The sequence below is a fragment of the Panonychus citri genome, unplaced genomic scaffold, assembly GCF_014898815.1.
Source record: "Panonychus citri isolate SS breed McGregor unplaced genomic scaffold, ASM1489881v1 Contig00002, whole genome shotgun sequence".
NCBI lineage: Eukaryota > Metazoa > Arthropoda > Arachnida > Trombidiformes > Tetranychidae > Panonychus > Panonychus citri.
In genome coordinates, this window is record NW_026515407.1 from 401,808 (window position 1) to 417,085 (window position 15,278).

At 29.1% G+C, this 15,278-nt stretch overlaps 4 protein-coding genes across 4 annotated transcripts in view; 3 read left to right on the plus strand and 1 right to left on the minus strand.

Moving 5' to 3' along the window:
* The window catches only part of LOC128387470 (metabotropic glutamate receptor 3-like), a 49,169-nt gene extending 44,528 nt beyond the window's left edge, over window positions 1-4,641 (plus strand). Inside the window, exons 7-8 of the mRNA XM_053346678.1 lie at window positions 1,105-1,381; window positions 1,897-4,641. Of these exons, the coding sequence (XP_053202653.1) occupies window positions 1,105-1,381; window positions 1,897-2,159 (540 nt within the window). The 3' untranslated portion in view covers window positions 2,160-4,641. The remainder of the gene's footprint in view (window positions 1-1,104; window positions 1,382-1,896) is intronic.
* Window positions 4,642-6,645: 2,004 nt separating this feature from the next.
* Window positions 6,646-8,074, plus strand: LOC128387654 (low-density lipoprotein receptor 1-like). Its single transcript, XM_053346896.1, has 2 exons — window positions 6,646-6,947; window positions 7,520-8,074. The coding sequence occupies exons 1-2, from the start codon at window positions 6,881-6,883 to the stop codon at window positions 7,810-7,812; spliced, it is 360 nt and encodes a 119-aa protein (XP_053202871.1). The 5' UTR covers window positions 6,646-6,880; the 3' UTR covers window positions 7,813-8,074.
* A 3,849-nt stretch (window positions 8,075-11,923) lies between these two features.
* Window positions 11,924-13,478, plus strand: LOC128387646 (alpha-lactalbumin-like). Its single transcript, XM_053346884.1, has 2 exons — window positions 11,924-12,727; window positions 12,820-13,478. The coding sequence occupies exons 1-2, from the start codon at window positions 12,419-12,421 to the stop codon at window positions 13,036-13,038; spliced, it is 528 nt and encodes a 175-aa protein (XP_053202859.1). The 5' UTR covers window positions 11,924-12,418; the 3' UTR covers window positions 13,039-13,478.
* A 592-nt stretch (window positions 13,479-14,070) lies between these two features.
* Window positions 14,071-15,174, minus strand: LOC128387630 (uncharacterized). The gene is made up of 2 exons (XM_053346859.1): window positions 14,524-15,174; window positions 14,071-14,438 (listed from the first exon to the last, which is right to left on the minus strand). Exons 1-2 carry the CDS (start codon window positions 15,161-15,163, stop codon window positions 14,167-14,169), a joined length of 912 nt encoding a protein of 303 aa, XP_053202834.1. The 5' UTR covers window positions 15,164-15,174; the 3' UTR covers window positions 14,071-14,166.
* Between the last annotated feature and the right edge of the window lie 104 nt (window positions 15,175-15,278).

Genomic DNA, 15,278 nt, shown 5'->3' on the forward strand with positions numbered 1-15,278 from the left:
AAGTTTATCCTGAAAGATGAAGTTGAAGATGAGAGAGAAAGAGATGACAAAAGATGATGATGTGATCCGTTAACCCATTAGATTTTGATACTCACTCGATTTATCAAAAGTAAACAAACATTATCTTCACTGGGAATGGATGATTAATATAATTTCATCAATGAGAAAATTATAAGACGATGATGATCATGATGATAATCTTTAATTTTCCAGAAAAAAAAGTTCCGAACTCATTGATTTATCTCATGAATGAGAATAATGGTCGATAATCAGTGAAATTTAATTTATAATCATAGATGAAGACAGAAAATCAATTCAAATTAGACAATTAGATCATAGATCATTCAATATTGATCATAATCATATAATTCAGAAATTATCATATCATTCAGCATTAATCTAATCGAAATTAAAGATTAATTGGCAATATTAATTGAGTGTTTCAAATTAATTTAATTTAATTATTGAAAATTGTTTATAATTGACCTATAATTTAGTATTAATCTTATTATTAATTTTATTCAATAAAAAATTCATCAGGACATATTCAGTAGTTTAAAATATGATAAATATCAATCGGTATCAACATTTCATTTCCATAATCAGATGATACAAAATTAATAATTACTTAACTAATCGTTAATTGTAACAATTTAAATAGATATATTGATCTACAGGTCATTCAATTCAGTTGATTAATTGATTTAATTGTTGTGTTTCAAATGTTAAACATTATTAAACTTTTTTTCCATAGGAAAACATAATTAGTTTTAATTAATCAACAACATCAACACCAGTAGGATATTAATAAATGTAATTAATCAAGGGTTTAATTAATTTCTCAATGTTTTCTAAGTGTAATAATTAATTTAATCATTTCCCCATCGGTCAGAAGCAAAAAGTTTCAATATTAATAATTTAAATATCTGATTAATCAAAATGAACACAATCGTTAACTAATTACAGTCCAGTTGACTGGTACAAGTTAATTAATTAATGCTTATAGACTCAAATCAATTTCCTACCAGTTAAATTGTAACAAAAAATCATGATCATGATTAACTTATGAATAATTTTTTCTTAATTGTTTCATCACTTGAATAGATTCAATTAACTACCCTTGCGATGTCATTAACGTTGAGTGGCTACGTTTGTCTTATTTGCCTATTTTCCCCCAAAATATACATAATTTTACGTCATCCCGACAAGAATGTCCGAAAACTGACCATGAACTCGGGCACTTATAAGAAAGGACCCACCGGTGGGGGTTCAGGTACCAGTGGAACCGGAACAAGTTACCCACAGGAAACTCCCCCGCCCTATTCACCAGGACCTTCAAGTTCAACTCCAAATCGTAACAATTTACCTCCAACATCATATGGTAAGTATTTCCCTTTGTTTATAATATTTCATCATTTTGATCTGATCTTGATTAGCTTCATTGATCAACATATCAGAATAATATGATTTAGTTTTCAACATGATTACCTGATGAACCAGAAAAACATGAAACTATTTCTATCTCTCAATTGATTGGATGAAAACATTGATACACTTTTCATTCATCAATCGAGTTCCAAGTTTTGTAACAAATTTCAATTTTCTCATCAATCGTGATCTCTCATGAAAAAGATGAACATATTTCAATCCTGTCAGCATTTTTCAAACTCATTTCTCCAATAATTTCTATTCTTGTATTCTATCCGAGAAATATAATATTATAATATCATGAGAGAGAGAGAAAAGTATCTCTCATATTATTTCAAGTTCTGTAGATTTTTCTGCTCTTGAAAGTTTTGAGAACAAGAAAGTTCCAGTTTTCATTTCACTCAGAATTAAGCTTTTTATCAGTTAATCTAATTCATGATTGGCCATTGTTTTTATCTTCCTTCCCAGGAGCTTGTAATGATCAGGCCACTTTCTCATCTTCTGCCGGTGGTATTGTCAAGAATCGAGGTAAAGGTAAAAAGAAGAGATCATCTTTAACTGGATTAGATGATAAAGGAATTCTGGTAACCAAAGATGACTCACAAGCTCTTCCATTGACAGAGATTAAACGAGATAATGGAAAACTTAATGGTGACGATGAAGAGGGTGCAAGTGATGAGGAAGAAGATGAAGAGGAAGATGCTAAAGATGACAGCTCAGCTGTATTATAACAGGAATCATAATCATCATCATGCTAATCACAATGATAATAAAATGATAATAATCTTCTCCATCGTCATAATCAATGAATCGCAAGTCAGCCTTTCATCATCATTATCATCACTCCCACTTCCTTTTCCTCCTCCTCTTTCATCCTCTACTGACCAACTGAATCTTTCTCATATTATGATTCCTAATACAATATGTGAAGATGATTACCTTTGATTATTTTATCATCATCATCATCATCATTCTCTCTCTCTCTCTTTCCCTTTCTCTTTCTATCTCCCCTTTTCTTGTCTTTACTTTTTCTGAAAATCCTTCTTACCTTTAATACTAAAATAATTGTTAATTTGACCACAAAACTTGAATCTAATTAACTAATTGATGCCAAGACAATAATGGTGAGAGTAAAGAGTAATCATTATCATCATCATCTTCATTGAAGATCCTCAGGTAGTAAATTGTTTCTTGTTTATTATCATTTCCATTGGGAAGCAAAAACAATGCCTGAGGCATCATGCAAAAGAAGACCATGTAAAATCATCATCTTCACCATAACTAATCCAAACCTTTTTCGTCTTGGAATGAGACTGAAAATTCAGACACACAGATAATTAGCTGATTATCTTTTTTTCCTCATGATAATCAATGTAAAAAAAGAGACTCACAACTTATCCTTTCTATCCCCTTCCTTACCGATTCCTCTCCTCCATCTCCATCATCTTCATCATCTATGCATAGATATCAACAAACGGAAGTTGATCAGCAATATAATCATCATCATCATCATCATCGTAATCATCAACCGATAATTAAAAGCAATAATATAACACGAAAAGTTGAACGATTGAAAGAAAAGTTGAGAAAAAAATTGGATTTTTTTTCCATTTCATCTTCGAGTCCCTCAAGATACTAAGATCTTTCAATAGACAAGGTGATCTATTTAATCGTTGAAATTTTCTTCCTAATTACCTAATATCCTCTTTCCGGTTTCAATTAAGGTTATTATCTTTCATCATGATCACAATTATTATTATCATCATGGTTATTATTGTTATCCAAGAAAATGATGAACTTTTTTTTTCTAATATTAATTATGTATAAAGGTAAAAATGTTCATCTAAAGATTAGACGATTTAGATGAAGAAAAATTTTCTTTTCTCACTTTCCTTTTCTGTCTTCATCTCTTTCTTTTCAACCGGAAATTCAGGTTGCTTGAAACCGGAAACAAAGAGATTCGGTAAATTCCGGAAGTTTAATGAGGTAAAAATTGTCTCTATAAAAATAATCTTAATGAAAACAAATATATTATTATAAGTAAGTAAAAAAAAGAGGAAAAAATTATATATACAAAAAACTTATTACAATAACTTATTAAAGGAAACACTGTGTTGTGATGATATCTACTCTTGGGATCAAAATCAAAGATCTTTCATCTCATCAATCATCAATCATCCCTCATCATCTTCATCTTCATCTTTTCCTCTCTCACCCTCTCTTGCTTGTGATTTGAAAATCATAGTTTTCCTTTTCCCATCCTCATCATCAAATACTCTTTGACTATGTATCAATAACCCACCAGCCAGTTTACCTCCTCCAACTCATCTTCATCATTATCATCTCTCCTCCTTCATCATATCAGTTTGGTGATAAAAGCAGCAAAAAAATCCCACCGACAAATGATGTGATCAAAAAATGATTCCGACTCATTGTTTCATCAATATAACATTTTAAACTCCTTAACTTCATCATCTCAGCCCCTCCCTTAGTCCACCTTGTTTACTGCTTCATCCACCTACTATCACTCACTTTATCCTCTGGAAGATAAAATCACAATCTTCAGAAAATGACACTCATTTAATTCAATACTTGGAATTGATTCATAAAGAAAAACTCACAACTTTTACTCTTCATGATAGAAAAACACAACACCCACTATACTCTCTCTCTCTCTCTCTCTCTCTCTCTCTCTCTCTCTCTCTCTCTCTCTCATAGTCATGCACCAATAATCTTTCACTATTTTTTACTCCCGAAAATCGTTTCAATCTCACTACCTTGTGGTTCAATGGAAACAAGGAGTTGCCACCCCAACCAAATAATAGGATTATCATCAATGGTAAATAATGTTATCATCAATAATTGATTTGTTTCCAATTATCAAATCACTGATTCCTATGTAAACAATTAAACCAATTAATCAATTATCATCATCATCATCATCATCACTATCGTTATCATTATCACCACCCACACAATTATCATCATCATCATTAATAAACTTGTAACTTTGATTAAGTTTTTTTTTTCTAAATTGTTTTCTTCTTGCTTATTGTTAACTCTTGATTCTTGTATCATCTCAATTTTTGATTTAATTGTGAAACAATTAACGATGATAGTAATTAACTGTCCCTGAATATAATACAACAATAAACTGTTGATTTATAATCTAATTAAAAAACTATTCACAATTTAATTATCATCGACTCACAAAACTTTACTTTTTGTTTCATTTTCATTTAATTGACTTTTAATTGTTTTCCTGTTTTTAATTGTCTAGACTCTTGATTACATTGATTTAATTAAAAATTAGGTTAATTGTTGTTTTCTTTTGATTTACTGTTTGATTGGTAACACTTACGTTATGAAAAGTTAATAATTAACTTGAAGAATCATCTTAATTGTTACAATTAACAAATCAATATTCCTATTAATAATATTAGATGATGAAATTGTTTCCTTGTTACATTTTGATCAATTATGATTAACAATTAACTTTCATCACAAACCTCAAACCCTAAACATATTAATCAATACAATTAATAATCTTATTTTTACTTGATTAAGATAATTAATTGTAAGTATAACAATTAAGGCTTAATCATATTGACCCATAAACCTAATTCAATTTTCAATATGTAACTTTCAAGGTAAATTGTTAATTACACTAATTAATTAATAGTTACCAGTAATTAATAATAAACAAAATGAAAAAAATTTCCTACATGGACATTAATTATTAATAATTAAACGATTAAATATAATTATGATTAAAATAATTAACCAACAATCAATGATTAGTTAACAAAAATAAAACACTCAACAGTTATTGACACTGAAAATTAAATCATAATCATCAATTTTGAGACATTAATTAGTGACAATTAACTTTTCTCGTTAAGAGTTATATTGATTAACTATTTGAAAACTTTTCTAATTGCATTTGATTTGATTAAATTGTTTGGATTCCACAAAAAAGAAACTCTTTCTCTCTCTCTGTAATTGCAATCAAAAAGTTAATCAACTGATTTAGTTATATGAAAAATCATAAATCATAATTGTTGATTAAGTTGAAACTTAATTATTAGTTGAATTAGTTTTGTATTTTTATCAATCTCTCTTAATGTTTCAAGTGAATGGATTCAAATTGTGAAGATAAAGTCAATTAGTAAATCAAAGTAATTAGATTTAATCCTTTTCCCCAATAATTTAACCATAATTACAATTGAGATTGACAATAATCATCATAAACTTGATTACAATTAATAATATGTGACATTTTTGACAGATGAAAACTCAAAGAGTTGATTAATTAATCCACATCAAGTAAATGATTACAATGATTAACTTTAATTTGAAACAATTGGATTTGATTAGTGTAACAATTGACATTTAAATAGCTCTTTAAAAAATCAATATTAATTGTTGGTGAAAATAAAATTAACTACAACTTGAATCTAAGGTTTAATGATAAGATACTAATAGTAAATTGTGATTACCACTAATTGTCAACTAATTAAAATCAGGTAATATGATATCAAGTTTAATCATCTTCCTCCTGGAAACTGTTATCATAAATTTGGTATTGGTAAACAATTTACTGATTATAATCAAGAAAATTATGTTTTATCAATATTTGACAATTTAACTACAATACAGAGACACAACAATTAACTATTAATAATCTTAATTTCTGAAAACAGATAAAGAGGATCAATAGGAAGAGACTTTTGAATTTCAATCAAATTGTTACATTGATTTTTTTTTGCATGGAAACTTTTCTTAATTCAGTAAATTAAGATGATCTCATCTTAATTGTGAAGGTAAATTGTCATTGATATCATTTGTTGGCCTATTGAAGGCTATTGAATTCAAAAATATTCAATATTACGTTGAGATCATCATCATGGTTATCATGATAATCTTCATCATGATTAACCCTGAAAATTTCAAGTGCTCATAAATTAACGATAATTTTTTTCTTCTAACAAGATTTGTCATCTCTACTCTTTCAGGTTTCTCTCTCTCTCACACACTCACTCCCACTTCTCACTCTCCATCTTTAGAAAACAACATTGTGATAGTTTGCTCCTTCATCTTCGTCTCTCTCTCTCTCTCTCTCTCTCTCTCTCTCTCTCTCTCTCTCTCTCTCTCTCTCTCTCTCTCTCTCTCTCTCTCTAATCTTGATCTTCGTCTTTATTTACCATCGTCAAGTTTTCCTAATCAATTTTCATTGTGATCTTTACTGTTTCCTATCAAACAATAATAACAATTGGTAACAATTAACTTACAAATTTTTGCGACTTCAATTTGGGTTCTTTGATTGTGTTTTCTGTTGCCTTGATTGTGATTTAAATTGTTATTTACTCGGATAATTTGTCTCTTATTGTCTTACCTTCAGCGATCATCAATAATATCGGATAACTTTACCAAAATCAATCAAGATCTGCCGATGATTTATCACAGTTTAGCCATTGGTTTAATCCTTACACTTACATTTATTCAACCAACTTATCAAGGTAAGAATTAGTGATTTGAGTTAATTATTTGTATTCAACTGATTAATTCAATTGTTTCTATCATTTTTGTTTGGCAAATCCATATTCTAGTGATTGAAACTACTTAAATTATCAATGAATAGAAAGATTTAATTTATATCCTTGAATATCATCTCATGAAAATAGTTTTAATCATGATTGTATTTCAGATTGATTTAATGATGATGGGAAAATAACAATATGTTTTCAATAGTTAACAATTTACACACCAGTAAATTTAATCAAATCAAATTAATCTTCCAGGATTAAGTTATCATAAACCTTGAAAGAGTTGAAGAAAAACAAAAACCTTTTTCGATCTCACTAGAATAATAATACAAACTAAAGTTCTAAATCTTAATTGTTTACACAATTAAGAAGCTGATTGAGTTGATTGAGTGAAAAAGTAACTGTTCTTTAACTTTTTTTTTCTTATAAAATCGAAACAATTTCCAAAGTTCTGAGAAAAACTTTTCGATAACTTTTCTTTTTTTTCTGACCTTCTCTCTCTCTCTCTCTCTTCTTGACCGCTTCATCCTTAACCCGTTGACCAGCATGTAACCCTGTATATCAGTACGAGTGCCCCAAAAGCAAGGAGTGTATCGGTAAAGCTTGGATCTGTGATAATGAACCTGATTGTTCAGATGGTGAAGATGAGGAACCATTTATGAATTGTAAGGAATTGAAATGTGATTTAAATAAACAATTTAAGTGTAGCCATGGTCAGTGTATTCCAATGCATTGGCTATGTGATGGTTTCAAGGATTGTCCCATTTACCATGACGATGAAGATCCAGTGATGTGTTCAAATCTTTTACGACGATCAAATCGACAATCTCGTAATTAAGTGAACAATTAACCAAACCGTTTGATTTAAAATTACTGAAAATTACTAAAAAACAGCAACAAACGACAACAATTAACATTATAAATGGTTGCGATTGAAAATTTAAAATAGGCTCCTAATTGTGCTTGTTTGGGTGATTACAATTAAGAAAAGTTTTGCCTCACAATTAGCAATTTAATTGCTAATTTATTTTGATTTGTATTTTTTTTTGTTAAACCTTTCAAAATGTAACAGTAAATATTGATTATCTTTATTTTAAAAATGGTTTTGCCCTTCACAACAAATTGTTTACAATTAGTTAATTATTATATTAATTTCATTTTCGTTTTCATTATCAATCAATGATATTTATACTCAATCGATTTACCTTGACAATCAGTTTGATTGTTGAAATTAAATTGCTCACCAAAAGTAGGAAAATGTTTACCTGTTAATTGATTGTTTATCATATTGACTCAGGTTAAAATGTTATCTTTATACTATGGTGATTAATTAGTTGATTAAATCAATTGATTAACTGTTAATTAGCTACAAGTAATAAGAGATGGCGGCACAATTTGATCACAATTTAAATTGAACAATTAAGTCTGATTAAGGAGGATCAGGCAAAAGGGTTAATGGTAAAATCAACTGTACAGGTAAGTTAATCAATGTTTCATTTAAATTGTTTGGTTTTTGTTTCTTTCCAATTGATTAATAATAAACATCATTAACAATGATAATTACAGTTTTAAATTTACTTGACAATTAGTGATGATTATGATTGAATTGATTTAAGGTGAGGCTTTGCAATTAATTCCTATGATTAGCTTCCTATTTTGCCAGAGAGATGATGACTCATTCTAAATGATGAATGATTTAAAAGTAAATGAAACTAGTTTCAAATTTATTTTCATGAGTAATCAACAATTAACTAATGATGGTGATCGTCAAGCAGTCTACCTTTTCTTGATTGCCTCAGGTAATGACAAGGAAAAGGTTCACCATGAAGCTGAATGAAAAAAAGTTCACAGTCAATCTGAAAGTTGTGGTGATTGAAGCAGAAAAATATTCACTTGAAATGGAAAGTAAATTTCATGAAAATGAGTTAATTCAGTTGATTCAGTTTTCTATTAATAATTGAGAAAAATGAAAAGGATTAAAAAAAAGCTTCAGTTCACAATCACTAATTGTTGCAAAGTTCTGATTATGATTTATCATGAAAACTGAAAATAATGATCAATCTGATGATCAAATTTATCTTCTAATCATTAACTATCATCTATATCACATGGAACAACATTATTAATCTTTATTTACCTTTTACTTTTTAGATGGTCAAATTATCATTCACTGGTCAGTCTGAAAACTAATCTTTCCCAAAGTGACCTTTTCTTTTTGGTTAAAAGGTCAACAATTGTTGTCCATTTGTCCGAGTAATTGATTTTCATTGATTACACTTTTTATTTGTATTTTGTATTTTCATCTATGAGCTTAATTGGTTGACCATTCATTGACCTTTGTTAATTGTTGATTAACTTACAACGTTTATCTTTACACAATCAGCTAATTTCTTGCCTTTCAATTATTACCTTTGGCTCTTATGAGAGGGTAAAGGTTTTAATTGTAACAATTAAATTTCCTAATGTTACTTTCATAATTACCGGAAGTAATTGTTATTGTTGATTAATTATTCTGGTTAATCATTTCATGTAAGGTTAATTGTTTACCCTTGTTAATGATGATACTTGAATATACTCAATTGCTTGTTGGTTGTGATTAAATCAAATAAATTGATCAATTTTACAAACTGAATTAACTTTCATTGGGACTTGTAACTTTTTTAATTATTATAATCATTCAAGTTGTGCAATTTGTTTTAATTTGATTAAATCAATCATTAGATGAACCAGCAATTTGTTTAACTAATTCATTCACATAACAACAATTTAATGTTGACCATTTGTTTTAAACAAGATTCAAGCAATCATTAGATTGTAATTGTTAAATTGTTAATGTCATTTGAATGATTAACCTTGAAATTGATTATCTTTAATTGTTGGAATGGCGAAGAAAAAAATTAAGATCCGTTAATTAATTGATAGTTTACAGTTATAGCAATTGAAGGGGTTAACCTAATTAGCTTTTTTTTGTTAATCAAATTAACTCTTTCAACATAATTAAACTAATCAAATGTCATTAACAATTGTAATTAGGATTCGGTATCACAATGTTGGTCATTTTTGATTATCATGTCAAGGTTAACCGGTTTATTAACCAATTTGATCACAATTAATAAATTGGTACAAACAATTAAACGGTAAAAGTAAATCAGCCATGTTACAATTAAATTGCTTTGACAAAAAAAACAACAATTAAGATATTGACCAAAGGTTATTGTTAATTGTATTTGATGTATTAAATTAACCAGAAATTATCAAAAAAGAAAGTTAATCACAATTAAATCAACTAATAACTGGTGATGATTAAAAAACGATAGTAACAATTGACTAATTGATTGTGATCAAACTGATTTACTTTGATTAAATTGAGGCATCAGCAATTGAGATGAGATCTTAATTTTTTTTCACTTATTAATTTGATTCCCAGATAATTGATTGTTGTTAAGCATTCATTGCACTTAATTGTTGCGACAATGAACCAAGGTAAGGTAACAATCAAATGGTAATTAGTTTGATTGTTTTAAAAATAAATCACGTTATCTTTAGCTGATTGTCGTGATGTAATAATAACTGGTTTTAATTAACTATCGCATTTGAATAGTCAACAATTAAGCATGCATTTTATAAGGTGTTACTAAACATTCAACAATTAACTCAATCACAATTAAAATAAATTCATTTTCCTAGTGATGAGTCAGTTGAAAAAAGTTAATCATTCCATTGATTGAATCTAAATTTATTACAAATTAAAAATATACCTTCAGGTAAAACTAATCAAAGTAATTGCAATGAAAGTAATCATTAAATTGTTTGCAAGTTTGCAAAACTTACCATCTAAATTAATTGACTTAAATTGCTTAAATTGTTTGCAATTGTCATTTTAGAATAAGTTTAAATGTTTATTATTAATACAATGGCACAATCAACAAACAATAATCAACAATTGCATGTTTACTTTGATTACTCACATGATGTTGTTCAGTTTTGTTCATGATGATGATGATCAGTATGTTATGATGATGATGATGCTTGTCAAGATGATGATAGGACATGATGAACCTTAATAACCAATCCTAATCATCCGTCATTAAAATCAATTGATTGTTTTGGTATCATTGATCAATAATAAATCACCGAGAGTATAATAATCATTATCTTCAGTTATACTTATTAGTTTTCTCAAGCAATTTAATCAAGGTTGGGCAGATTCCTTGCAAGGAAAGTAAATATTAGATTGTTAATCAATTGCAAAATGATGATGAGACTAAACAATTAGCAAATTGTTGCAGAAATAAAGACACAATTAGGTTTGAATTGCAGAGGAAGATGAAGACTTTCATTCTGCAAGAAAAAAAAACTATTAATGGAATCAAATCAAGCGAAAGGTAACTTCCGTTTCCTAATCTCGTGATTGTAATCAATTTGTATCACATGAAATCAGGTCAAGTAAAAGATCAGCATCATTGTCCTTTCAATGATGATGATGATTGTGATGATTATAATCAATTCAGATCTCTTCAGAATCTTCAGAATCTTCGGAAAGATCGGAGAAAAAATTTTCCCAAAATTTTTCTTTTTCTCAATCAAATTGATGTGGAATTGGCAAAAACACTCAAGAAACAAATCAATTTCATCATGATGATCATCATCATCAGTGTCTCCCCTCTTACCTGTATCATCATCTTCATTTATCATCATTCACCATCTAGAGGATAGTAAATGGTTCTGCCCCTCTGGTCCCCAGGACCAAGGGTTGAAACGTAATCAGGAATCAGCTTGATGAATGCAGGGTGGAAAAGGGGAAGGTAACGAAGATGATGATTCTCATCATAACAACAATTATCATGATGATTAAGATGATAATTGATTGAGGGTCGTTCCAACGAATCGTTGTTTTAACCAATGAGCTTTTTCCCGCTTCTAATCAGCAACTTTTCAAATGATTAACTTGATTTTGTTCATCATTGGGATGTAACCAAACAAATCACAAATGAAAATCAATTCTTATGATTATCATTAATAATTACTCACTTACTTTAGTGTCTCTAATCATCTCACTTAATTATTTTCATTTTATATATAAATGATTTGATTTAACAAGATTGTTAATTAGTTTTATGTTTACACGGTTAATGGAAACACCATCGTATCAACAGTTATCCCAATCAACAATTAATCAACAATCACAATCAATGGTGATCAACTTGATTTACTCTCTGGAACCAAGCTAACAGTTAATTAAACCAATTTACTTTCATCTTTCTCCGTAATTATTTAATTTAATTGCAATCGTTTGATTGTTTTGCAAAAAAACTTGAAAATTATTGTCGAGTTTCAAAAATTGTGACAAATTGTTTTGCTTTTATAAAGCACATTTTACATTTTAATTGTGATATTTTTTCATTATTAACTTTAATCAAGTGCTAATTAATTGTTGTATTAAAATGACAATTATGGTTAACAAAAGTTTCGTTAACAATCAACGTCAATCAGTATCAATTTTCACTAAGTTTTTGACTAATTGTCAATGCGGTAATTTGCTTATGGCTTTAATTGCGATCAATCTGTTTAATTGTCAGTTAATTGCTGCTCGTGAAATGAATAGATGTTCACTGGCTAAGTCCCTGTACACAAGATACAAGGTGTCCAAAAGTATTATTCCAAGTCTATTATGTTTGGTTGAACATTCTTCCAAGTTCGATATATTCAAAATAACGGAAACTCGAGAAGGCCGAAAATATGGAATCTTTCAGGTAAGAGAATCAAATCAATGAGAACAATTAACTTTCACTTTCACTTTTTCCATTCAAATTAATTGTTCATTTTTCTCTCTTAATTGGACTAGTTTAAGGTTGGAGATCATTGTGGTGATAATGGTCAACAAATTGACGATTCTCTCTGTCGAGTACCTTGCGGCAAAATGATCGATGACCAGTTGACCGACGATGTCCGTTGTTGGCGTAAAATTTACGCTAAATATGGTTTCTCATATTGGCCTGAATGGGTCAACAATTGTCGGGGGAAGTACCTAATGTCCTACCTTCAAGGGTGCCCACTTTACTAATTGCTGTTGACAATTAACTCACCTCAACAATTTTACCGGGAGTTTGATGATTGTAAATTATATTATCATCAGTTGATTGTAAATAATTATTGATATTTATTACATGTTTGTCCTTGTGTTGATCAAGTTTTAATTGTTCAATTGGGATGATAATTAACTTGATTAAATCAAACCATCGATGTAGATCAAGTTAATCATCTTGATTACTGTCCATTTGATTTTATCTATCACTTAATCTGATAATTGTTTGTCTCCTTAATTGTTATCGATATTGGTAATTTAATCCGTTTTATGGATTATAAGTAATTGAATAATATTATTTTCCAATGTATTATTATGATTTAAATTTAATTACGATGATTAATTTAAAGAAGAAAAAAATTCTACCTCAATTTGTTGATTAAAACAAGATTATCATTAAAACCATTTACAACAATTAACTTTGTGTGTCTCGTGTTATTTACTTTTGATTAACATTACAATTAACAACACTTTTGTCAAGTGATTGATTGAGTAGAACAACAATAATTAGTTAATTGTGTTGATATGTTGTTAATTGTTGACTTTACCATTGATTGGATATCGGTGGATAAATAGTAATTGGGGTGAATGATAATTTTGTTTTTGTTGATTTTTGATTGGTATCAGTTGATTGTTCATCTTTAATTGTCTCATTTTCTAGTTTACTGTTTAAGGAAATAATTTAATTATTGAATTAAATTAGATTCCAATTAGATTACCTTGATTCCAATTTTCCACTTCGAGTCACCTTGAATTGATTAGTATTTATCCTTTCAACAAACTTTTCTCATCTCGAGAAAAAAAATAATCTCCTTCACTTGTATTGACCCTCCGGGTGTTTGATTGTTGACCAACTTTGTTGATAATGGTGATATAATACTCATTGATGATGATGATAATGATGATAAAATCAATATATTACTTAGTTAACAAATGAACATAATATTAGTTTACTTGATAATCAGATCATTTGAATCATTTGATTTGGATGGATTGTCAATAAAACCTGAACATTATGTTAATTGTTATGTAATCATTGGTTGTTGTTGTAATAAAGATGGTAAATTATTCAAATTAACCAACAATTTAAATATCCAATGATATTAATCAATTGATTCTCGTATTTCTATTATTTCTATTATTGCTGTTCAATTGACGTTGATGATTTTTATTATTGTTATTGGTTCGAGATATCCAAATTCGTGGTTGATTGTTTCTTAATTGTTTACGTCCTTGTCTTGAATTGTCTATGGTCAATAGTTTTATTACTCTTTGATTGTTGGATTGAGACATCTGATAACGATGATAACGATTGATATTTCCATGTGATTGCCAACGATGTCGATGTTTATTATTTTGTCTCAAATACAAAGGTACAACTAGTATTTCAATAAATGGGTTTAGATTAACGATTTATCTAATAGATGAAGTTTTTTTCTAAAACAAATTAATTTGTATAATCACCTGAGGTTTTGGAAACGGTCAATCGATTTGTATTGAATTTACTTATGGTCAAAGATGGAGTAGTTTGTTTTAAGGATTGGTCATTCTGTCCATTTTGAAGAAACAGTTCTTGGGAATTTGAGTAACGAACCGATGGAAGTGAAAATCCCGACGGAAGTGAGAATCCCGATGGAATAGTAAATCCTCCAGGAATATTTCCACCAGAGCCTTGGCCACTCTGTCCCTGTCCCTGCCCTTGTCCTTGTCCTTGTCCTTGTCCAGGTTGACCCATTGGCGTAGTTGGCCTAGGCATTTGCATGGACGATCCACCAGGCATTTGACCAGAGCCCCCTCCGGACATCATACCTTGATTACCAGATATTTGTTGTCCAGACGATGTTGACCCAGTATCTTGGCCATTTCCTGATGTACCTTGATTGTTGGAAGGTAAATTTATGACAATCGGGCGCTGATTAAACCCTTGAGTAGTTATAATTGTATATCCATTAGATGTTGAGATGGAAATCATCTGATTAAACTGTGTAAGACACGGTAACAGAACACAAAACACCAAAGCACCAAAAATCTGAGATTTGAATGGATTAATATCACTTGCGATTGTAAAGTCTTCTGGGACGATTGTTGTCAAATTAACATTCATTTTTAAACATGCAATTAGATTTGTATTTGGTTTTCATGTAACGTTTTTATAAGAAAAAGAAATAAAAACAAAATAAAACATTGACAGTTTGATGGAAAAGCAAATAAATCACAAT

Excerpts from the sequence above, each read along its gene's own strand:
- LOC128387630 (XM_053346859.1), bottom strand. The coding sequence starts at position 15,163 with ATGAATGTTAATTTGACAACAATCGTCCCAGAAGACTTTACAATCGCA. Across the intron at positions 14,439-14,523 it reads GACCGTTTCCAAAACCTCAG|TTGTACCTTTGTATTTGAGA; the intron begins GTGATTATACAA and ends TTGAAATACTAG.
- LOC128387654 (XM_053346896.1), top strand. The coding sequence starts at position 6,881 with ATGATTTATCACAGTTTAGCCATTGGTTTAATCCTTACACTTACATTT. Across the intron at positions 6,948-7,519 it reads TATTCAACCAACTTATCAAG|CATGTAACCCTGTATATCAG; the intron begins GTAAGAATTAGT and ends CCCGTTGACCAG.
- LOC128387646 (XM_053346884.1), top strand. The coding sequence starts at position 12,419 with ATGACAATTATGGTTAACAAAAGTTTCGTTAACAATCAACGTCAATCA. Across the intron at positions 12,728-12,819 it reads GAAAATATGGAATCTTTCAG|TTTAAGGTTGGAGATCATTG; the intron begins GTAAGAGAATCA and ends TAATTGGACTAG.